The sequence below is a fragment of the Centropristis striata genome, chromosome 14 (genome assembly GCF_030273125.1).
Source record: "Centropristis striata isolate RG_2023a ecotype Rhode Island chromosome 14, C.striata_1.0, whole genome shotgun sequence".
NCBI lineage: Eukaryota > Metazoa > Chordata > Actinopteri > Perciformes > Serranidae > Centropristis > Centropristis striata.
Window position 1 is genome coordinate 12,731,119 of NC_081530.1, and position 25,131 is coordinate 12,756,249.

The following is a 25,131-nucleotide window of genomic DNA, read 5'->3' on the forward strand; positions in this document are numbered from 1 at the left end:
GTGCACGCCGATCGCTAATAAAAGTCATTCCACACGATTCCCGAATAGGGCGCAACTTTTGACGTTTTTACTTTTCGCGATTTCTCAAAGCTGTGGGACTAGTTACGCGCCAAAGTTTTTACGGAAGAATAATCTATATATAATAATAATAATAATAAACATGAGCAATAATAAGAGATGCGTCGTGCTTCGCACGAGGCACTCATCCTCACTGCTTGCAGTGAAGATGAGTGCCTCGCTGCTCAGCCGTGGCACTAACTAGAAACAAAATTCCAGGGAAATTTTGGAGTGCCACGGGACTACTGCCCGATGACTCTCGTGGTTTGAATCACCAGTTAAACAGGGACTCTGTCCTGAGTTCACAGACACCTCATACGAGTCTGTAGGACAAACGGTTCACTAGTTAGTAAAAAGGGGCGTGGCTACTCAAAGGGGGCGTGGCTCCAATCACCAGTCAAACAGGGAGTTCTGTCCTGACTCCACAGACACCTCATACAAGTCTGTAGGACAAATGGTTCATTAGTTAAGAAAGGGGGCGTGGCTAATCAAAAAGGGCGGGAATTTATGAAATATTGTTATGTAGACAATCAGTGATGAGCCATCATCATGTATGACAACTTTGAGGCAGATTGGACAATGTATGGTCAAGTTAAAAGAGTTAACTGTTTTCAGTTAAAATGTCTGTGTTGGAGGAGGGGAGAGGGAGGGGGGGGGAGCTTTGGTAGCTAAGCAACCACGTGGCCAGGTGGAGTCGACCAATCAGAGCAGAGCAATCAACAGAAACTAACTGTCACTGACAATGCTTTGCTAAAGTGAGCAGCCAGAGGTGGACAAACTGAAAATTCTGGCCTCAAACAGAAAGCATTTTTGGCAAAACCATAATACCTATCACTTATCCGACTTCACTTTGAGCGTCCTGAGTTCTTCCTGAACGTCTACATATATTTTTTTTTGAGAAAAATGAAAAAATAGCTTTGTTAGAGCGATCTAAAAAAAACGGTAAAATCTGATTATTTCAAAAATCCTCGTGTGTTTTTAACATGGGACTCAATGGGGCAGTTGTTGCGTTTTGGTGGCACTTCTCTGTGTCCTGAGCCCAAACAAAAACTCTGACAGCTTTACCAGAGGATTGTGAGTGAGACCACAAATTTCCCTACGTTTCTATGTACAAATTATTACTGTAGAGTGAAATTTGCGGCCTGGAGCGCAGTTTTAAATTTATTTTTTGACAATTCCTTCTCTCCCTCTCCACTCTGCTTGATGACATCATCACTCTGGACTCTGAACATTCCGCGCAATACACACACATGGGAAAATCGCCCTCCCCATTAGTTTGGAAAAATGGAAATGTTTTCGCACTTCGTGCGAAAACTATATATGCAATTGCTTTGAAATTTCACAGGATTAGAGTTAAATTCAGGCCCTACAACTTTCTAAATCGGTTCGGAATTTTACGAGCAACGGTTTGCGAATGGTGAGGCCCCAAAGTTGGCGCAATGCGTTCCGGATGAGCCAAAAAGTGCACGTTTGTGCACGTTGTGCGAAGACGTGCACGCCGATCGCTAAAAAAAGTCATTCCACACGATTCCCGAATAAGGCGCAACTTTTGGCGTTTTTACTTTTCGCGATTTCTCAAAGCTGCGGGACTAGTTACGCGCCAAAGTTTTTACGGAAGAATAATCTATAATATATAAATAATAATAAACATGAGCAATAATAAGAGATGCCTCGTGCTTCGCACGAGGCACTCATCCTCACTGCTTGCAGTGAAGATGAGTGCCTCGCTGCTCAGCCGTGGCACTAATAAACATGAGCAATAATAAGAGATGCCTCGTGCTTCGCACGAGGCACTCATCCTCACTGCTTGCAGTGAAGATGAGTGCCTCGCTGCTCAGCCGTGGCACTAATAATAAACATGAGCAATAATAAGAGATGCCTCGAGCTTCGCTCGAGGCACTCATCCTCACTGCTTGCAGTGAAGATGAGTGCCTCGCTGCTTAGCCGTGGCACTAATAAGCCCACGGAATAATAGTTAGTGTGCTTTTGCAAGCAAGCACACAAAATAAATGCAGGCTATTCAAAATGCACTTCATCTTAAAATGAAGCGTAGAAGTTATCTTCTTCCATTTTTCCAACCTGTGTTATGATGACTGGGTTGTGTTCGCCCCACAGTAATTTAAACTTGCTGCAATTTTTGTTCAACGCGGCTCAAAATATTATACATTTTCCAAACGTATCCGCTTTCTGCCTGTGATCCTGAGCCTGTCATCATCCTCTTTGCTCTTAAAAGTGGAAGTTTGCGCATAACTTTGTTGCATTATATTGAAACTGTGTTTCAGATTAATTAAAATGTGAGAGTGCATTGTTGTGATGGTGATTATTTTATTACATGTGTGTTTCGGTCATTTGAGCATGATTAAACATGCCGGCTTTAATATGGCGATAAAAAAGCGAATTGCATTTTTTTTTTTTTTTGAAAGTGTGGGGGATTGGGGGTGCGTCAACCCGGTTGGGACATTGAAGGGGGTGCGCGACTAAAAAAGTTTGGGAACCGCTGGTATAGTCACATATCTCACATCACAATGACAACACAACATACACAAGATTTTATTTATTTATTTTATTTTCTCAGAGTACTCGCACTTATCTTTGCTCTCTCTTTAACAGGGTGTCAAGCTGTGGTCCTGCTCGGCATCACTCCTGCTGGTCTCACTGCTGTGGATCTGGTTTGGCCCCAGATGGGAATACTCCTCTCCTGGTCCACTCTACACTCACCATCACTACTGGCCAATGGTGGCGCTTCATCACCTGCTGCTGTCTCCTCCCAGAACTCCTGCTCCTCTCTGTCTCTCTCCCTCTCAACCGTCTCTCTCTATATATTATATAGAATAAAATTCTGAGGTAGAATAAATAAAAACAACCATAGAAAAAACACAGAATAGAACAAGGACACTTAAGAGTTAAAAAGAAGATCAGTTGGTAGGTAGATGATGGTAATTATACTGATGATATGATGGTAATGTTATTGTGACTAGACAGTATAAAATAATAATAATAAGATAAAATATATAATAATAATAAGGCCAGTATAATAATAATAACAGTAGTATATCACAGTATATAGCAATAATAGTAATGGCAGCAACAGTATATGTATATTATAATAATAATAATAATAATAAGGCCAGTATAATAATAACAGTAGCATATCACAGTATATAGTAATAATAGTAAGTAATGGCAGCAACAGTATATGTATATAATAATAATAATAATAATAACAATAATAATAATAATAATAATATAATAACATAGCAATGTGTCATATATTTAGCCTCTGCATGGTGTGCATTTATGTAAACATGTATATATTATGTAAACATAATAATATAATATAATATTATAATATAATAATATATATAATTCAGATTTTGATGTTAAATAAAATCCCTTTGAGTTGACTCAGTTTTAGAAATTAATCTACAAATAGTTTTAGGCATTTTTCTCTGTGGAGAAATCTCTAAACAGCATTTCATAAATTCAGCTGCTGTAACTTTTATTACAATTCAGACACATACCAAACGTTGATAACTACAATAAACTCTATTAGAGTTCTTTGCAACTTCCTTAGTGTTTTTGGACTCCGGATGTACTTGCCAAGTGTCTGTGCTGAGTGTGAGGGTGAAAGTATGTCAGTGGGTTACATTGACACCAGTGAGGCTGGAGGAGGAGGAGCCGCTGAACTGGGTCACATGGTTGCACACTCGACTCTGAAACAGTCACTGCAAAACCAGTTCTTCACACCGGGAGTTGCGCCTCTATAGCAGCTTTTCTCCTCTACTACTATCTTTGTATGGGACATTAAATGTTCCAGATTCAGCTCAACTACAAACAGACGAGCTGGGTTCTTCTTTTTTGATAGAATTAACCCTTCTTCAAGGACGAAAAACTGCTCTTTAAGGGTCGTTTAAACCGGTCTCTGAAAACTTATTGCTTCGGTTTCGTTTGAGATTTTTCCCCCGGTGTACTTTAACTTTGTCTGTCACCTACGACGTGTTTTTTCCACCGGGTTTAGGTGCGTTATTTCAAATGTTGTAGCTTTAACAGTCAACCCGGATCCATCAGCGACTTTTCAGTTGCTGAACACAAACAGAAAAACGGCTTCAGCACTGAGGTAGCATAGGAGGAGGAAAGCCCCCAAACTCAAAGGATATGGAGTCGACCAAAGCTGGTAAGTTTAATTTACAATGTGTTAATAATGTGGTCACACCTGCCATGGTGTTCATTGAAAAGCCTTCAGTAAAAGTAGCACGACTAGCATAATGTCTTTTATTGTGAGCAGTTTCTACATTCAGACGAAGCACTTTAAATGTTAATACTGCATTAGTTATTGATATGTTATTATATAAAAGTGGGTTAGGAGGGCCAGTAGCTGTTGTTATTACCCAAGTAGATGCCTGAAGCACCACTGCAGTCTCTCCTCTCACATGGACACACCAGCCTAGCCATGTGCACCTGTGTTTACGCTCCTCGTGCGTCGTCGCTGATTGGCTAGCGGTGACGTGACGTAGGCATTGCATAATCCCTCCCATCCAGAGTGTGTGGGTCTCGCCGCGGATACACGTGAGGCCTCTCACAGCAACGCGCGGTGACCCAGTTTTCCCGGGGAAAAAACATGCTAGCTCCACGTGGGGGCGTGTTGAAAAAACGTAGAGAGTTATGGTGCATTCATGGCCCCTGGGATAGACAAAGCTCTTTGTGTTATATACAGTGTTATTCACCTCCTTTGACTGAAAAATATTTCTAGAATTGACGTCCAATATGTAATGCAGTAGCCTAATATATAACTGGTTTTGACTGGTTCTGTTTTTTGTGTGAATTCAATTTCTTATCATGTTCCATTGAAAAAACACGAAAATACACTTTATTTCTCCAAAGTATTTAGTTTAATGAGACCAAAAGGCTTCCCCTTGATTTATACGTGTAAAGTTGGTATTTCCCTGGAGACCTGAATGCAATTTTATTCCTTTCCTTGTCAAATGTGGATAGAATAAATCAAACCTAGACAAGTAGCTTAGGGAGTTAACCTTTTAATAATAATAATGATAAAAAATCCTTTTAATATAAAAATATTTTAATTTAATTTAAATATTTTAATTTAGCATTTCAGTTTTTATAATGACAAGATTAATAATTGCTACCTTTTGAGGTTGTTTGAGCCTTGTTAATATTTCTACTTTTTGAAATACACTGTTATGTGATTCATTGTACTTTGACGCTTTCATTCTGCAAAAAAAATGTCTGCAAGTTATACTTTCCTGTTCTGCCTGCCTTAACACTGACATATTATGTAATGCATGGAATGTAATAATATGTACCTTCAAATGCACCGTGGTAAATGACATGTCAAATTTGACAAATTTCCCAGTCCATTTTTATGCCAGTACTGTTGTTAAGTAACGGACAATATACGTCTGAAAATGATAAAAATGTAAGCAGTGCAGTATTTATTAACTTTAGATGATATATGCCACGTATATCAGCACAAGATTTAAAGTCGGGCTTTAAAGATGACCCATTTAGAATTTGATGAGTACTTTTGTGATGGAGGCCGTGTATGTGAATGGCTGGGAGGGGCCAGACTACCTACTACACACCCCTGTGAGGCTGACATTATGTAATAGCTGTTACCTAATCATTGAGTATGGCAGGAGAAGAAATCAGGTCAGCCTATGTTGAGGGGGCAAACCGGCTCAGCGACAGCAGCCTGTCTGCTCTGCTCCTACTGGCTGAGGAAAATGTTGTTGTAGTATGATCTGCCCTCTTACTGCTCAGTGCTCATTGGCTTACCACGAGCTGGTTACAGTTACTGTGCATTTCATTTGAGGGAAAGGAGACTGCAGGGAGTTGGCATGAGCAGTGATAGCTGCTGTGACTGAAGAGAAGAACAAAAAGCGCCACCTACTGAAACTTGATGATCCTCAACAGAATAGTATATCACAGTGCAAGACACTGCATTCAATAGACTGCACTGCAAAAAAGGTGATGAATTATGTAACACTTCTAAATCTAAAGTTTTTTTTTATCTTGGTAAGAAACAAATAATTGTCAGTGCACTCTGCTCGGGCCAGTTCATCGCTGCTTGCAGCTTTAATTGATCTTGTTTTAAGAGTTAATTTCTTATTTTAAGTGTTCAACATGCTTATTTCTAGATTTAATAATCTTAATTTAAGAAATCTTGTCAAGTGAAATTATCTGTCCATGCAGCAATTTCGCTCAGATTTAGTGTTTTTATCTTGTTTTTAGACACACCTTTTTGCAGTGTGGTGATTATTAAGAAATTCAGTGGGAAAAGTGACATGGCACCAAAAATTGCAGATTAACAAGCAGAAGATATGGATGATGAGATTAAGTGGGATTAATTTGGGACTGTTTCATTGCAGCAGAATGGTGTATGTGTTCATGGAAACATGGAACAGTGTGTCTCATTGATGTTTTTTTCATAGATTTTAGACAACAATGGAGCTCTGTGGCACAGAGGATATATCAAGTTTGATGCACCCAATACTTGTTAGCAGAGTAGATGGGTGTAGAGCTGCAACAATTATTCGATTAATCGAACAATAATCGATTATTAAATTAATCGTCAACTATTTTGATAATCGAATAATTGGTTTGAGCAGTTTTTTAAAGACAACAAGTCCAAATTCTCTGATTTCAGCTTCTTCAATGTGAATATTTCTGCTTTCTTTGTTCCTTTATGACAATAAAGTGAATATCTCTTTGGTTTGTGGACAAAACAAGAGATTTGAGGACGTCATCTTGTGGTTTGGGAAACACTGATTGATATTTTTCAACATTTTATTGACCAAACAACTAATCGATTAATCGTTTTAATAATCGACAGATTAATCGATAATGAAAATAATCCTTAGTTGCAGCCCTAGATGGGTGTGCACTCAGGACGTGTTGACAATAAGTAAAATATAGTAAAGTTTTGAAGGAGAAAAAAAAAAAAACATCAGAGAAATCACATACAGCTGTCATGCAAGTCTCAGTTTTGAGTTGTTTCTGCAGAGCCTGTCATCATGGCCCCTTTTCTCTCTGTTGAACACCAGGAGGCGTAATAGCCTACATCAGCTCGTCCAGCTCCAGCTCTAGCCCGGAGTCGTGCCACAGTGACTCCTCCAACGGCAGCGACCAGTCATCCTCGCCCTCCCACGGCTCCTCGCCTAACCGCAATCAGCAGGGTCAGTGGGCTGACCCCACTCTCCCCACTGGGGACCAAAACCTTCCAGGGACTCAGAAAAGCGGACGCTCCTCCTCCACTGCCAAATGTGGCATCACAAGTAAGATGGTCACTCTATATGCATACAGTAATGGAAAAAATGATTAGACCACCTGTTGTTTCCTTCAGTTTCTTGTTCATTTTAATACCTGGAACAACTAAAGGTACATTCGTTTGGACAAATATAATGATAACAACAAAAATGTTTCATAAGAGTTTAATTTAAGAGCTGATATCTAGACATTTTTGTTTTCTTGATAATGATTTTGGTTATTATCAAGAAAACATGGAAAATAACTAGACTGCAAAAAATGTGTGTCTAAACAAGATAAAAACTAAATCTGAGGGAAATGATCTTGTCGCATGGACAAAAATTGAAACTTAAAATAAGAAATTAACTCTTAAAACAAAATAAATTATCTAACACTAAATCTAAAGTTTTACAAAAAAATCTTGGTAAGAAACAAATAATTTGCAGTGCACTCTGCTCGGGCAGGTTCATTAATGCTGGCAGCTGTAATTTATCGTGTTTTAAGAGTATTAATTTCTCATTTTAAGTGAAATTATCTGTCCATGCAGCATCATTTCCCTCAGATTTAGTGTTTTTTGCTGACTGTGGAAAATGGGCATTTTTGGCCATCCTTATTCAGATTGAATACAGCAACATGTCTTTTGTATGTACCAGAAATCAACGGCCTGGTGCTGCTGTGTAAGGTGTGCGGAGACGTGGCCTCTGGTTTCCACTATGGCGTCCACGCCTGCGAGGGCTGCAAGGTGAGGGCGACTGCATGAAACACCCCCACCCGTCAGTACTGATGGTCTGATGGTTGGTGTAGCAGAAAGTGGGTCACTGCAGCCGCAGCAGTCTGCACAGCTACAACCAGAGACTCAGTTAAACTAGTTCACTCTCCCCATATTCATATCGTCTGCCCCACATACTTCACGTAGCGTACAGCAATACACACACTACTGTACATCTTAGAACAAGAACACACACATTTTAAACTGATACCTTATGCAATTTTGAAAGAGCAAGGAATGCAAATAATGATATTTTATTGGGCATGGGCATGCAAAAGTTAAAGGTAGGGTTGCACAATTAATTGAATTTGAATCGTGATCACGATTTTGGCCGTCCACGATTAAATTAACCTGATCGTCGGCGATATTTCCATTTTAAAATGCGGCTCTCCTGCATATCTAATCAAGAACTTTCTACACCAGTAGTCCACCAACCACCAGGGGGCGAACGCATAGTTGAGGTTTCATGTAGCTGCATAAATAAATAACGAGCGAGCGCTAAGCAGGATGTGACGTAGTACTCGACGCCACAACAACACGCGCCATTTGTAAAAGCTGGCGAAACAGTGTTGCCAACTTAGCGACTTTGTTGCTATATTTAGCGACTTTTCAGACCCCCTTTTTTTTAAAAAGCGTCTGGCGACAAATTCAGCAACTTTTTCTGGTGTTAATGGAGACTTTTGGAGCCTTGTTCTTACTCTTCTTAACGAGCCTGTCCTCCTGCAGCAGTCTCTCCCAGCTGCAGAGCCGGAGGGGATGTTAACCCCTTAGCGTCCAGTCTGCAAATTGCTAACGGGCTAACAGTTAGCTCTGTAGCAGTACAGTGTGTATGTGCTGCTGCTGCAGGAGGTGTTCACTTAGCGATCTGTTTGTTTACAACAAGCACCAGACACTCTGTACACACACTAAAAACTGTTCCTATTGTTTGTTTAAAAATAGTGCAATGAAAATACAGATGTTTTCCCTAACATGATGAATAATCGTGATGAATAATCGTGATGAATAATCGTGATTATCGTTTTGGCCATAATCGTGCAGCCCTAGTTAAAGATGATAAATTAAATTAAAATGAATCCTAAATGAATCACATTTTGCATGTCCAGGTGCAGTTGTGCCCCCCCTCTGTCTGTGACTGGTGTCCTCACAGTGTGCTGTTTGTCTTTGTGAAAACACAGGGCTTCTTCAGGAGGAGCATCCAGCAGAACATCCAGTATAAGAAGTGCCTTAAGAACGAGAGCTGCCCCATCATGAGGATCAACCGGAACCGCTGCCAGCAGTGCCGCTTCAAGAAATGCCTGATGGTGGGGATGTCCAGAGACTGTGAGTATCTGTGCTAATTACTGCCAGCCTCATTAGAGCACCACTCATTGATTCAGCCTCTCGAGAGCAGGATCAGTCAGCCTTGCTTATGTGTTCCACTGTAAAAAAATCTGTTTAGTTTATGGTAAAATACCGTCAGCTGTGGAGCCAGAACTTCACCGTTAAAAAAATACAGTGAGCGTATATAAATGTAAATATCAGCAAAAACTGTAAGGTATACTGAATAATCCCATTACTTTTAGGATAATTGTGTCTTCATGGTATTTCTCCATTAATTTTACATGAAAATTGTACATTGTTACAGCAAAACTGTGTGTTTTCTACAGTTTATGGCAGTAGAATTTAAAGTTTTATGCTATTCTTTGATTTGATTCGATTTTTTTTGGTACTATTCCCAAACACTCTCAGTGCTCAGATGCTGCCATCCTATTATTTTTTTACACTGATTGATGTATTGTGCTTTTTCTAGAGTGTTTACTACTGAGGACAACATGTCATAGTTCAGCAGAATTAAGTATAAGGTCCAGAAAACCTAGAATGAAATGTCCACATATGAGGACGCAGGGTCACAGGAGGGTAATAACAGCATATGATGCATGTAATGTATGTGCATCACTAACCCAGCTCACTATGAAAGGGTCCATGAATTCCCATGTGGGATTTCTGATAACAGGATAGATACATTAATGTCTATCTTCTGTAGAGCAGTAAAAATAAATGTGAGTCCTTCTGAAACGATTCTCTGTTCACTTTCCAGCTGTGCGCTTTGGCCGAATCCCCAAGCGTGAGAAGCAGCGCATGCTGCTGGAGATGCAGAGTGCCATGAACAACATGATGAACAACAGCCAGCTGCACAGCCAGCTGCACAGCAGCCAGACGCTACCTATCGGCAAACCTCTGCCGGCCAGTGCCACAGAACCTACCTCAGAGAGCGCCGAGCCCGCCCCCTCCTGCTCCTCCTCATCCTCCTCGCCGCGCTCCAGCCAATCAGATTCCAGCTCTGAGCCCGAACCCACCATGGCCATGGACACCAGCCCCAGCTCGGCCTCGCCCAGCGCGTCAGACAGCGGGGAGGAGGAGGTGATCGGCTCGGTGACCAGGGCCCACCAGGAGACCTTCATGTACAACCAGGAGCAGAGCACCCTGACCCCTGAGGCCCCGCCCCCCTCGGGAGCCCTCAACAACGGCTCAGCCGCAGACATCAGCAACCTCCGTACAGAGGAGCGGCACGACGCCTGGAACCATCACAACAACCTTGTCACCATGGCAGCACAGGAGCCCCCCTCCAGCCTGGGGCCCCAGGGCCAGGAGGACAGCACCATGAACCACTGCCCCTTCAGGGCCTCCAGGAGCGCTGCCCCCAGCCACTGTCCAGCCTACACACATGGGGCTTTTGGCACTCCGGCCTCAGAGGGCCCCACCAACGGGGCCTACAGCGGGCCCCTGTGGAGAGGAGGAAACAGAATGCATCTGGTAAGATTCGAAGAAACATGAAAATTCACCACCTTCCAAGGTTATAATAGTTTGGGATTTTTCACTAGTTTTAGTTTTAATTTTGTTGTGAATTTTTTGTTTTCAAATTCAGTTAGTTTTAATTAGTTTTTAGAGTGAGTTTGCTAGTTTTAATTAGTTTTTATTTTTTTTGGAAAATGCTTAGTTTTAGTTTAGTTTTTATTAGTTTTAGTTTTAGTTTTTTGTAATGGGGTATTTGTTGGGTGCCAGATTCAAAAAGGTCACAATAAATGTTGCCTTTATTTCCTTTTATTATACATCTCAGCCCCAATAAGTTTATTAAGTCATAAAACCAGATAGATTAAATAGATTTCATGTCAACCAAAAAGGTTTACGTAGGTTAAATGTTGACAAAGATGATGATTTTAGTTAGTTTTGTAACCACACAATACAGTTTCAGTTAGTTATCATTTTTTTTAAAAACTCTCATTTTTATTTTTATTTCAGTTAAGGAAAATGTTTTTTCAATTCTAGTTTTTGTTTTTTTTAACTATAATAACCTTGCCACCTTTCAAACAAAGCCAATTCAGTGTGCTTAAAATTAAAGAGCAAATAAGACTATGAAAATACCACATAAAAGACAATAAAGTAACAGATAATAGAAAATAAAGTAAGAGGAAAAGAAAATAAGATGTCATTTTAAAACTTTAAAACCACATAAAGCAGTGCAGCCTCCTCAAAAAAACATACTTATTTGTTTCTTACCAAGATAAAAAAACTTAAGATTTAGAAGTGTTAGATAATTTATCTTGCTTTGAAGAGTTTTTATTTTAAGCGTACAACATGCTTCAATGATCTTAATTTAAGCAATCTTGTCAAGTGAAATTATCTGTCGACGCAGCAAGATCATTTCCCTCAGATTTAGTGTTTTTATCTTGTTTTTAGACACACCTTTTTTGCAGTGTAAATCAGTATTAATTGACATTTGGCCTCATTTGAGGGCAGCCAAACAAACTTAACATCCCACATATTAAGCAGTCAGTTTAATTTGTCTCCTCTGTCCTCTGTCCTGTCCTCAGGTTTGTCCAATGAACACCTCTCCTCGTGTGGACCCTCAGAAATCTGGCCACGAGGTGTGGGAGGAGTTTTCTCACAGCTTCACCCCGGCTGTCAGGGAGGTGGTAGAGTTCGCCAAGAAAATCCCAGGCTTCAGAGACCTGTCCCAGCACGACCAGGTCAGCCTGCTGAAGGCTGGCACCTTCGAGGTAAGACACGGATCTATATCTCTGTTGTCATACAAGATGTTACTGTACTGACTAAGTCCTAAAAGAAGTCTAGTACTGGTTGCTAATACGGATGATTTAGTTTAGACGTGCGCTCAGTGCGCTCCGAACGTATAAAAACGAAACGTTCAGTAATGTTTACAAAATATCTCGCTGATTTATTTACCTTACATATATCATACAGCAGCAATGACTTTAACTCATAATATATAAATGTAACGAAAACAACAAACCGAATTGTTCCTTATATCAAAAACCAAAAATACGAAGCACATACTAGGCATAAACTGGGCATAAACTGGGCATAAACTGGGCACAAACTGGGCACAAACTGGGCACAAGCTGGGCATAAACTGGGCATAAACTGGGCACAAACTGGGCACAAACTGGGCACAGTCGAAAACTGTTTGCTTCCCAAATCAGCAACACCGGTGTCTGGGTTTCCCCAGGTTAAATGGCCCAACCCAGCTGACCCGAGGTCAGCTGAGCCACACAGCAAACACAGCTCCCCCGAGTGGCATGGAGCACAATTACATGAAATAATGCAAAAAATGAATATGGCTCATACAGTTACATTGTGAGAGCAGCTGTTCTCAGACTGTGTTTCTGCTCTGCAGGTGTTGGTGGTTCGCTTCGCTTCTCTCTTCGATGTGAAGGACCGCACAGTGACCTTCCTGGGTGGAAAGAAATACAGCGTGGACACTCTGAGAGCAATGGGGGCCGGTGACCTCCTCAACTCCATGTTTGACTTCAGTGATAAGCTCATCAACCTGGGCCTCAGTGAGGAGGAGATGAGCCTCTTCACTGCTGTGGTTCTGGTCTCTGCAGGTGAGTTGATTTGGTTGAAGCACTCCATTATTATCACAACAACAACACAATGCACACAGCATTAACCCCTTAACCCTTTTTGTATCCATCTAGTAATTGTAATTGTTTTGTTTTTTTAATTACAAACCACATTCTCTTGCAATGGTAAAACATATTAGTATGAAATGGAATTAGTTGTGATAGTCATGATTTCCACATATTTATAATTACCATCTTTACTTGGAAATCATCTCAGAAAGTGACGAAAACGACATACTTAATCAATTATTTCAGCATATTTATGATGGAATAACATTAAATGTTTTTTTTACAGCAATTAATGATCAGAAGTTATGATTTCATAACACATAGTTAATTATAAGGACATTAGCTTAATACCACTAAGCTAACAATAAAGCACCAAATCAACCGTTTGGTTGAGATAGTTTAAAAAAAGTTATTATACATTCATTACAGTTTTTTTTGTGGAATTATTTAACATTATTCTGTTCAGTGAGGCGTCTGACAGTATGATATGTCAAAAAAATGTACCTACCTTTCAAAATTTCACCAAAAACAGGCCAAATGTCTGGAGTGATTTTCTTGTGTCTGATTTCCTGGTTGGAGGCGGGACTAAGAGGCGTACTATTTAAAGACACAGTGACATCTAGCAGATTTTTTTAGAAAAACATACCTCAGCCAAGTGGTAGAGATGCTCAATCAGGTGGATTTCAGTTAAACACTCCTTTCATTGAGATATGGATACTCAAAATGTTCTCTACCATATGGTGGAGCAGGCAGTTAAAAGAATGCCAGAGCCCAGAGTGACATTGCTTGTTTGCGGCAATTCAAATTGAAAGACTGGAACTAGAAACTGTGTTTTTCTTGTTATTTTAACTCTATGCCATCACTCAGTTTAACACCGTCACCCTCCATTCTTCCCAGACCGCTCAGGCATCGAGAACGTGAACTCCGTTGAGGCCCTCCAGGAGACCCTGATCCGTGCCCTGAGGAGCCTCATCACCAAGAACCACCCCAACGAGTCGGCCATCTTCACCAAGCTGCTGCTCAAGCTGCCCGACCTGCGCTCCCTCAACAACATGCACTCTGAGGAGCTGCTGGCCTTCAAGGTCCATTCCTGAAGATTCCTCTAGTACTTGATACAAACTGTAAGGGCCTGTGACCGGACCTGGAGGCATTACAGACCACCAGCTCGGCCTCGCCTACCCAACCACACTTGCACCTCCACAGTTCTCCCATGAGACTTTGGGTTTTGTTCCAGCTAGAACTAAAGCTCAAACCTGACATTTAAAGGAGGAAGACCATAAAATATTCTTGTACTGTACTGTAGGGCGTAAATGCCTGTGTAATGGTAATGCAGACATACAGACACACTGATTGGTGTATATGTTTCTTGTGTTTGTGTGTAGCATACTGTATGTTTGCAACTGACAACATTAGAAGCACTTTTCTGTATAGCGTAGATTGGTATTTTTGCATTCATAGTGCAATATGTGACTGCTTTTTGATTTTAGCTGTATAGTGATGAGTCAAGAGACTTGTGTATACGTTCAGTGACACACATTCATTTGGCTGGGTGCTCAACTCATGTGATGAGGGGGAAGTTGTAGAGCTAAAAACCCCTGGACACTGAAACACTGACGAGTTAGTTCTCTATAAAAAACAAAAAATAAGCAGACGACAATGAGAGGAATATGGACGTAAAGCTGCTAAGAGTCCCAGAGAAATCAGAGAATGTTGTTGTAATCTGAATGACTTGTGTATGGAAGCCCTGAGAGGTGTTTCTAAGTCTGATCTAAATTGTTTTCTCCCATGTAACAACGGGTAAAGAAAAGGCTTTGCCAATATAACCTGTTATCATTTTTTGAGTTTGTGGTTGCAATACTCACTTTGGCCACAAGAGGCTGATGTGCACCACGACTCCATGTGTTCTTCCAGGTGAGTTTTAAATTTCTTTGTGCAACGTTTAGTTTACACTAGGGCTGAAACTAACGATTATTTTCAGAATCGATTAATCTGTCGATCATTTAAACGATTAATCGATTAGTTGTTTGGTCAATAAAATGCTCAAATCTCTTGTTTTGTCCACAAACCAAAGAGATATTCAGTTTATTGTCATAAAGGAACAAAGAAACCAGAAATATTCACATTGAAGAAGCTGAAATCAGAGAATTTGGACTTATTGTCTATAAAAATATAAATAATAATATATAAATATAAATATATAAATATAATATAAAGGTGCAGAAATTCAGAAAGATTAAAAAAATTTGGGAGGCTGTGTAAGAATGTAAACAAAAAATGCATCAAATTGGGAATAAGTGTATAGATTTGAAAAATATATATATATATTTTCCAGTTTGAGCATTGGATATCGTCTTTATATTCAATTGAATGTCGGTTACAAAAGATCTGTCCCAACTTTTTTGGAATCAGCGTTAAATCTTTTTCTCACCTATTCTCTTGTCATAAACACAGGAGAAAACAATCCAGATCAGAAATAGAAAATGCATTAGCAGATATTTTTTTGCACTTTTTCCTCTCAGGGCTTCCATAATTAGGAAAGAAAAGATTATTTCTGGCTTTTCATGCAGTTGTTGCTATGCTGCGGGTCATTTTTCTTAATTATTAGGGCATTGTGACAAATCGGATGTATCAGTGTCACTGCATTGCTCGCTGATCTGTAGTAATTGAGAACCAGTGAAGATACATATTCCCGTCTCTTTTGAAAAAAAAACAAAGTATTTCTTGAGATCCTGGTGTGTGCTGTCCTTCGTGTCCCAGGTCATGTTGACTTTCCTTCCTGCCGAGCAGTCGAGACACGTGACACTGCTGTCGGACATCGGACGCAGAAGAAAACATTACAGTCACCAGCAACTCCCACTTGCTTGAATAAACATTTCTGTTTTACAAATGTGTACAGACTTTAGCTAGATAAACTGAATAGGTAGGACTATTCCACATAAGATATGATTGTAATGTCACTGAAGTGATTGTAATTTAAAGAAATAAGCTGAGTTAAGGTGACAGATGAGTTGCTGATGTTCAGATATTTTGCGATGCCATCTTTTTGTTCCATGTCGATGAAATCAGAATGTCTGGCCTTTTAATATCCAGAGCTTCTGTCATTGTGTTAACATTGCTGACATGTGGTTCTGTTCTCCTCTGTGAAAGGATTGCAGTATGCGTAGATTTCTATATAAATATATACATATTATCATACATACATAACTGTATAGATGACTATATCTATATAAATAAATTTTATAAATGCAGTTCATGTTGTGATGTGGTTATTGAACTTGTCTGGTTGTCGTTGGTCGAGCAGAATTAATTATTCATGTGAATTTAGCCCTGGGTTTTTACACTGCAAAAAAGGTGTGTCTAAAAACCAGATAAAAACACTAAATCTGAGGGAAATGATCTTGCTGCATGGACAGATAATTTCACTTGACAAAATTTCTTAAATTAAGATTATTAAATCTACAAATAAGCATGTTGAACGCTTAAAATAAAAAATTAACTCTTAAAACAAGATAAATTGAAGCAAGCAGCGATGAACTGGCCCGAGCAGAGTGACCTGACAATTATTTGTTTCTTACTAAGATAAAAAAAAAATACTTCATTTTTTGGTGATTTTATGTCTTTTGTGTCCTTTTTTTTTTTGCCATTTTTTTCTGTCTTTTTCTGTCTTTTTTGGTCATTTTACGTCTTTTGTGTCTTTTTTGGTCTTTTGGTCTTTTTTTGGACATTTTAAATCTTTTGTTTGTATTTTGGTCTTTTTGTGTCTTTTTACATCTTCTTTTGGTCACAAAATGACCAAAAAAGACAAAAAATGTACAAAAGAGATAAATTAAAGCTGCAAGCAGCGATGAACTGGCTCGAGCAGAGTGCACTGACAATTATTTGTTTCTTACCAAGATAAAAGAAAAAAAATACTTTTTGTGTCTTTTTTTGTTGTTGTTTTTTTGGGTCATTTTACATCTTTTTGTGTCTTTTTTTGGTCTTTTGATGTCTTTTTGGGGTCTTTTTTTTGGTATTTTGGTGTCTTTTTGTGTCTTTTTTTGGGTCATTTTGTGTCTTTTTACATCTTCTTTTGGTCACAAAATGACCAAAAAAGACAAAAAAATTTACAAAAGAGATAAATTAAAGCTGCAAGCAGTGATGAACTGGCCTGAGCAGAGTGCACTGACAATTATTTGTTCTTTCCAAGATAAAAAAAACTTTAGATTTAGAATTTTTACATTGATCTTGTTTTAAGAGTTAATTTCTTATTTTAAGCGTTCAACATGCTTATTTCTAGATTAAACAATCTTAATTTAAGAAATCTTGTCAAGTGAAATTATCTGTCCATGCAGCAAGATAATTTCCCTCAGATTTAGTGTTTTTATCTTGTTTTTAGACACACCTTTTTTGCAGTGTAGAGGTTTTTAGAGAGAAGTTTCTGTCTCTTCAGCCCTGACAGATCCACCTTTACAAAAGTGTGGCCAAATACTTTTCTAGTGAACAGAACTTCATTTAAAAATGTTATAATTTAAAGAAAATATTCAGAATATGGCAAATTATAACATAGAATTAGGGTGGTGTTACAGTATTCACTTAAAATTCTTTTGTAAGTCAGTTTTATTTCAAAGTGCTCTGTCTCAACTGATCCTAAATCAAGCTTTCTGTCGGTTGAGTTTGGTTCACAGATCACAACTTAAAGCTTTAAACACGAGACAGAGAATGCATCTGAAGAATAACACATGGATGTATTTTTTATTCTTTTTTAAACTGAACTTTAAGTGTCAGTGAGCTGGTAGCAGATGTTGGTGTGGGTATGTCTACGACAGCACCACCCTATGGCCATTCACCAACACTTAAAAAACACTCAGGAAAACTATAACCATGTTTTTGTGCTCATACATTTTGGTATCGTATCTGGAACAATATCAAAAAAATGGGCTACTAGTTACCTTATGTCCTGCTTCAAATGATTTTTCCCATTGTTTACATGTTATTATGAAACTCCACTTTTGCCTTCAATTATTCCTCTTTCTGTACTGTTACAGTTCTGGGTGTAGAGGCAGTGATTTGTTTTCTCACTTGTCACCTGGGGTAGTGGGTGTGGTTGTGTATTTGTGTGTGTGGCTGAATGATTGCTGAATGAATATCACCTGCACCTGCCTGTGATTCCTTTTGTCTGGTAGAGAGAGGGTGAGGTGGGGTGCCGATACCTCTGTTGACCGTAAAAGGCTATTTTATGATTTTAAGGGATGTAATAAATCTAATGTGTTAAATATAGATGAGTCAGCATTTAATTCATTAATGAATGAATGAATTAATTTATTTTTTAGGACAGACAGTACAGAGCCATTAAACATTGCAACATGAAACATGAGACAAGAGAAGATGGTTGTACAAACAGGCTTAGCAGAATTGCTATATTTCACCCGGCTGTCCATGAAGAGACCTGGGTAGGCAAGATGTTTTTGTAAGATTAAAATGTCTTGTTATATTATTAAAATAGCAATTTTTGCTAAATTTAAAATGCTTTTTTGATATTATAAAACAGCGTTCAGTGGTTGGTAGGGCCGATGGTAGCGCCGGTGCAACTGGCCACTTGTGCAACTGTTTTTGTAAAATTGTCAATAATTATAAAATAGCAAATTTAACGATGGTAGGTTGCGCCGACCTTACCATTATGGTAACTGGCCACTCGTAAGAGATTTTGCTAATTTCAAAATGCTTTTCGATAAAGTTGTTTAAAATTGTTATGTTATAAAATAGCAGATTTAGCTTTTTGATATTATAAAAACAGCGTTGTTTTAAAATGTTTTTGTGTAATTGTCCTATTTTTCGTAGAGAAGCGGCTGAGGAAGGTTAGGTTGGAGGCTGGTGTCAGGAGAAATCGTGCTGGTGCAAGCAAGCTTGCTGCATCAGCAGATGGTGTTTGGTCTCCGTGGAGAACTTTTTGGTAGAAGAGCAGGCCCTGATAATTGGTGGGAGAGTGTTCCATAGTTTGACACCTTGGTAGGAGAAGCTGTTTTGGCCGTGAGCGGTGCGTTTCTTAGGCAGACAATAATTGCCGTTGGCGGCACCTCTAGTGGAGAGAGTATTATTTGGCTTTATTAAGAGTGTGTGGAGTGGGATCGGGGCTTCCTTTTGGGTTATTCTGTATGCTAGGGTGAGGTTGGCTAGTGCGGTTAAGTTTTTCAAGGATAAGAGATTATATTTTCCAAGTATTTTGCAGTGGTGATGTGTTAGTTTTTTTTTATCAAGAATTTTGAGAGCTCTTTTGTGTAGTGATTCAATTGTATTGATGGAGTCGAGGGTCGCAAAGCCCCATGTAGAAATACAATAGGTAATTCTGGTGATAATTAGTGCGTTGTAAAATGTTTTGGCCGCCGTGGTGGAGAGAGAGTCTCTGATTTGTTTAAAAGTGTTTAGAGTAAGTTTTAGTTTATTGGAGAGACTTTTAGCATGTTTGTGGAATTTTAGTTGGCTGTCAATAATCAGCCCAGGTATTTGGTTTCAGTTACGTTTTGTATTGTCTCATTTCTAACCACGAGAGTTAGGTTTTGGTCGGGGGCCAGATTTTTTATAGAGAATAGCATGGCCATGGTTTTTTTCACGTTGAGGGAGAGGTGGTTCAGTTCGAGCCAATTTGCGATTTTGTCCATGGCTATATTTAGTGTTTCTGATATTTTGTTTATATTTTTGTCTTGGGCGATAAGGACTGTATCATCAGCGTACATCTGTATCGTGATGTTCGGGCAAATGGACGGTAGGTCATTAATATATATGCTAAATAAGAGGGGGGCCAGGGTGGAGCCTTGCGGAACCCCCATGTGGCAGCCACCTTGGGATGATGTGCTGCCGTTGATACGTACACATTGGGATCTGTTTCGTAGGTAGGAGGCGAGCCAATTTCTAGTGTTGTTAGAGAAATTGTATAGTTTTAGTTTTTCAATGAGAGTGTTATGATTTACAGTGTCAAACGCCTTTCTAAGGTCAATAAATACGGCGCCTACTTTTAGCCCTTTATCAAGGTTGTTTTTGATATGCTCCACTAGATGGCAGCATGCCATCTCTGTGGAGTGGTGTGGGCGGAAACCAAATTGCAATTTATGGAGAAGGTTATTTTTTTCTAGGAAATTGGTCATTTGTTTGGCTACTGATTTCTCGATAATTTTAGAGAAAATTGGCAGAATGCTGATGGGTCTGTAATTGTTGACATCCTGGGGGTTCCCAGCTTTTAATATTGGCGTTACAATTGCTTTTTTCAGCGAGTCGGGAAAGGTATTGTTTTCTATGGATTTGTTGGTGAGGGTCGTAAGGGGAGGGGTGAACGCGATTTTGTTGCGTTTTAATAGGACAGCGTCCAGACCATATATGTCTTTTGCCTTGGAGTTTGACAGGGATGAGATGGTGTTTAGTATTTCTAATTGGGTAACTTGTTTAAATTCAAAGGGGGTGGCGTGATTGATGGGGATGACTAAGGTGTAGGTTGTGGTGGGTAGTGGCGCAATGTTTAGGAAGTGTGCGTTGAATGTGTTTGCGATCTGGAGGCTATCTGTGATTAAATCATTGCCATTAGATAATTGGATAATTGGATAATGGGACAAAAACAACTAAATAAGGGCTACATTAAACGTTTATTCATTTATTTAAATAGAAAAATCACTATAGAAAAGTTTAAAAATAAAGGCTATATCGCGAGAATAAGGGTGTGTGTAACATCACTCCTGCAGTATACAAAGGTAACCTCACCTAGCGGTAACCTCGCCTAGCAACAGAAACAGAGAGCTAATGGAAAAATGGCGAAGCATCAGGGAGACGAAAATGCTGAATATCTCAAAAAGAAAAAGAGAGGGTACCATGAAAGTCACATTGAGTTCGGCTTCATAGAAGCAATGGACAATGGGGGGTCGCCAAAGTTTACAATGGTTAAAAATGTGGGTCCCTCAAGAAAAAGGTTGGGAACCACTGGTCTAGTCCATGTAGTCCTGCAAATCCATCTGCATATCTGTATGTTTTGTTTACTGAAAGGGTAAAATAAATCCCTCAAACTGCAGTAATGACTTCATGTTGCATCCTTGGACTCAGCGTGTCAGACAGAGCCCCCGCTTTCTCCTCTCAGTGACTAATTTGGTTTTTTGATAGTCACACAAGAATGGGGACTGGGCAGTCCTCAAACTGGCGGTAACCCAGGCACCAGAATTTGGGATTTTCTATTTTGGATCCCAAAGATTTCAGTCTGTGTCTTTTAAATCCAAATGAACAATACAGATGAATTTGTCCATTGCAGTCCCTTGAACCCTCTTTGTCATCTCTTTGTTTTGATTCCATCCCAGTAACATGTCACACTCAGCTGGACGTAGTTGCAATTTATTAAAATAATAACCCTCTAGAGTCAAATCAAATCAAATCAAACTTTATTTATATAGCGCTTTTCATACATAAAAATGCAACACAAAGTGCCTTACAAAAAATAAGAATAATAACAGACAATAAAAATGACAAAACCCACCCCTCCCTTCCCTTCATACACATCTGTATGTATACATACACATACATGCACACACACGCACACAAACACACACACACTCAGACTCACACACAGCACATATTGATTGACAGTGTAGAGACATGGCAGGGCACCGAGGATCCAGATCTCCACACTGAGAGGATCACAGAGACCACCATGACCCGGGGAGACCGGGGCGGACTCCACACATGGTGCAGAGCCACCCAGTCCCCCGGGCCCAGGAAATCTCCTAGATGACATCCCCATGGGCAGACCCAACATACCGCCCAGTGCGGAGACCCCCATGAGGGAACACTGACGCTAAAAACTAAAAGACTAAAAGACAACAGGACAGGATAAAAACTCAAAGACTAAAAGACAACAGGACAGGATGAAAACTAAAAGACTAAAAGACAACAGGACAGGATAAAAACTAAAAGACTAAAGGACAACAGGATAAAACTAAAAGACTAAAAGACAACGGGACAGGATAAAAACTAAAATACAACAGGAAAGAAAATATAAACAATGTGATGAACAACTAGATAGGTAAATAGATAGCTAAATAGGAGAATAAATAAATGAATAGTAAAATAATCAGTTAAAAGCTAGACCAAACAGGTGGGTCTTGAGCCTCCTTTTAAAAACATCAACAGTCTCTGCGGCAGGCTGTTCCATAGGCGCGGGCCATAATGGCTGAATGCTGCCTCCCCGTAGGTTTTAGTTTTAACTCTTGGAATAATAAAAAGGCCGGTGCCAGAGGACCTCAGGACCTGCGAGGGTTGATATGATAAAAGCATATCCAATAGATAAGATGGCCCAAGACCATTAATACATTTAAAAACTAATAAAAGAACCTTAAAATCAATCCTGAAACACACGGGGAGCCAATGCAGTGATTTTAAAACCGGTGTAATGTGGTCTCGCCCTCTGGTCCTCGTCAGCACGCGTGCGGCTAAGTTTTGTAATAATTGTAGGTTGTGGATGCTCTTTTGGGGAAGACCAGAGAGCAGGGCATTACAATAGTCTAAACGACAACAGATAAAAGCATGCATCAGCACCTCCGTGTTGGCCTGAGAGAGAAACGGGCGGACTCTGGCTATTTTCTTAAGATGATAAAAACCTATCTTAGTTACATTTTTAATATGAGGAATAAAACTTAGCTCAGAGTCGAAAATGACGCCCAGGTTCTTTACACATTGTGAAGTTTTAAAGTCTCGTAGTTTTGGTAAAAGTTTCTCTCTCTTGCCTTCAGGACCGATGACTAAAACCTCTGTTTTGTCCTGGTTGAGCTGTAGGAAGTTCACTGCCATCCATGACTTGATATCTAAAATACAGTTTAAAAGGGAATCAATGGGCTCTGTGTCATCAGGAGACATGGCGATGTACAGCTGTGTGTCATCAGCGTAGCTGTGGAAGCTGATGCCGTGTCTCCTGATGACGTCCCCAAGGGGAAAGCATGTATCCATACTAGCAAAGAAACTTCGATCTGAGAGATAAGAACTGAACCAGTTAAAAACAGTATCAGAGAGGCCGACCAGGGTTCGGAGTCAGTTTAATCAAATGTGATGGTCTACTGTATCAAAGGCGGTGCTGAGATCCAGTAGAACCAAGACTGTTAATTTCTGTGAATCTAAACACCTGAAGTCATTTAAAATCTTTAACAGAGCTGTCTCGGTACTGTGGTTCATTCTAAAACCAGATTGATATTTCTCTAAAATGTTGTTTCTATTTAAAAAATAATTTAACTGGTCAGGCCAGTAGTTATTTAAAAATGTTGGGGTCTAAATTACTCTTCTTCAGAAGGGGCTTCACCACTGCCGTTTTGTAGGCAGCGGGGAAGACACCCGTCTGAAGAGAGCAATTCACAACATTTAAAATCTGTTCCTCAAAGAAAGCATGGAATGATTTTTGAGAGCAATATGGGAATAGGATCTAAAAGGCATGTAGAACCTGATAATGTAATACATTCCCGTTAATGTAATAACCCCGTTAATGTAATAAAAATCTGCACTTGAGTCCAGTGAAAATGTAATAAAACCTGATAATGTAATAACTTCCCAATAATGTAATAAAGTGCATTTCCCAATAATGTAATACACTTTTAACCAATAATGTAATAAAGTATTACATTAATGGGAGGTTATTACATTATCAGGTTAGCCTTCATTTGGCAAGTCCTGATAATGTAATAACTTCCCGATAATGTAATAAAGTGCAGCAGACCACCCATTACTTGAGTTCAAGTGGTGATACTGTGTAGGCAACTCTAGCTCAAGAGCTCTAGCGCCACCAACAGGTCAAAGTTGAATGTTTATTAACTTTTGACACGTTCATCCGTTTTTCTCAAAGGATGTATCACTGGAACCCTTGGGCCAATCCGAGCTCAATGCATCCTCAATGGGGTTTTTTCGGCCATATTGGATTTTCCGCCATCTTTGATTTGATCAAAAACCTTTAAAAGGCCTCTCTTATCACAAATTTTGTCTAACCTTCTCTAAACTTGGCCCAGATGATCTTCAGACCATGACACACGAATGCATTCAACATCTTCTTGAAATTCAAAGGCACTTGGCTGTGACAGCCAATCAAACTTGATGGTGAGGTCGCCAAACAGGAAGTAAGCCCATTTCTCAGTATCCCTTTAGCATACCTTAACCAAACTTGGTACATATGACATCATGACATCATCATATGACCCAAAACATCTGGTGAACTTTGACCTCTGGGGGGCCACATATTCTGTCCAATCTTCAAGAAACTTGGCATATGATCTTCAGACCAAGTTGAACAAATGTGTCAAACAGCTTTTTCAAATTCAAAACCATTTGGCTCTCTGACAGCCATGATAATCTTGAGTGCAATATCTCTAGAATGCATTGGTGCAAGTGATTCAAATTTGGTATGAGTGTTTGTAGGGACTTAAAGATTAATTGATTTGATGATGAAGGTCAAAGGTCTCTCCTTATATTTCCTTGATGCACATGTTTCAAATTAAGCAGCTAGCTCAGTGAGCTCAGCAACATAGCAACATTTTGGCCAGTATATTGCATCCACTCTAGTTGTTTCTAGTTGTTATTATTATTACTACTATTATTGTCTTTAATCATGCCCAGTAATATATTATTAGTACTAATACGAATAATCAAAAATATAGTATTACATTACAAGTATTGCATTACCTACATAGTTTTTCTAACTACATGCTGGTACGAAAGGCTCATCGATAGCTGCCCAGTGTATAAAGTCCCTTTTATTATTATAAATGTATTTTATATTCTATATTTACTTCAATTAGTCTATCTACTAAAACATGGAGGGCAAATGAGGCTTTGGTTAGTGAAGTTATTTCATATAATATTCACATTCAATAACGATAATACATTGTCTATTTGCTATTGGTTTATGGATTATACACCAGTTCAGTATATAGATGCCGAAAGAAAGTTCAAATCCATGTTCAAAATAGCCATGATGAAGACATCAAACACAAACAAGTTCTAAAATGGTGGCTCTAAAATGAGGTTGCTTTTCTGGATAGGTTGCTTTTGTTGTGTGTTGAAATTAACTGAACAAATACAAAATTGTTGCATTTGGAGCCCACTGCCATTTGCCAGTGATATTTAAAAAGTTCAGAGCACTGTTGGTAA

At 39.3% G+C, this 25,131-nt stretch overlaps 1 protein-coding gene across 1 annotated transcript; it reads left to right on the plus strand.

Moving 5' to 3' along the window:
* The first annotated feature begins 3,740 nt into the window (after window positions 1-3,740).
* On the plus strand, window positions 3,741-15,692 carry nr1d2b (nuclear receptor subfamily 1, group D, member 2b). The gene is made up of 8 exons (XM_059349196.1): window positions 3,741-4,231; window positions 7,119-7,349; window positions 7,974-8,062; window positions 9,265-9,409; window positions 10,167-10,882; window positions 11,941-12,126; window positions 12,762-12,972; window positions 13,897-15,692. The coding sequence occupies exons 1-8, from the start codon at window positions 4,213-4,215 to the stop codon at window positions 14,091-14,093; spliced, it is 1,794 nt and encodes a 597-aa protein (XP_059205179.1). The 5' UTR covers window positions 3,741-4,212; the 3' UTR covers window positions 14,094-15,692.
* The last annotated feature ends 9,439 nt before the right edge of the window (window positions 15,693-25,131 follow it).

What these genes read in the sequence shown, in the direction of transcription:
- nr1d2b (XM_059349196.1), top strand. An exon ending in GGTGGGGATGTCCAGAGACT is followed by an intron (nt 9,410 to 10,166) that starts GTGAGTATCTGT and finishes TTCACTTTCCAG; the next exon opens with CTGTGCGCTTTGGCCGAATC. An exon ending in GAGGAAACAGAATGCATCTG is followed by an intron (nt 10,883 to 11,940) that starts GTAAGATTCGAA and finishes TCCTGTCCTCAG; the next exon opens with GTTTGTCCAATGAACACCTC.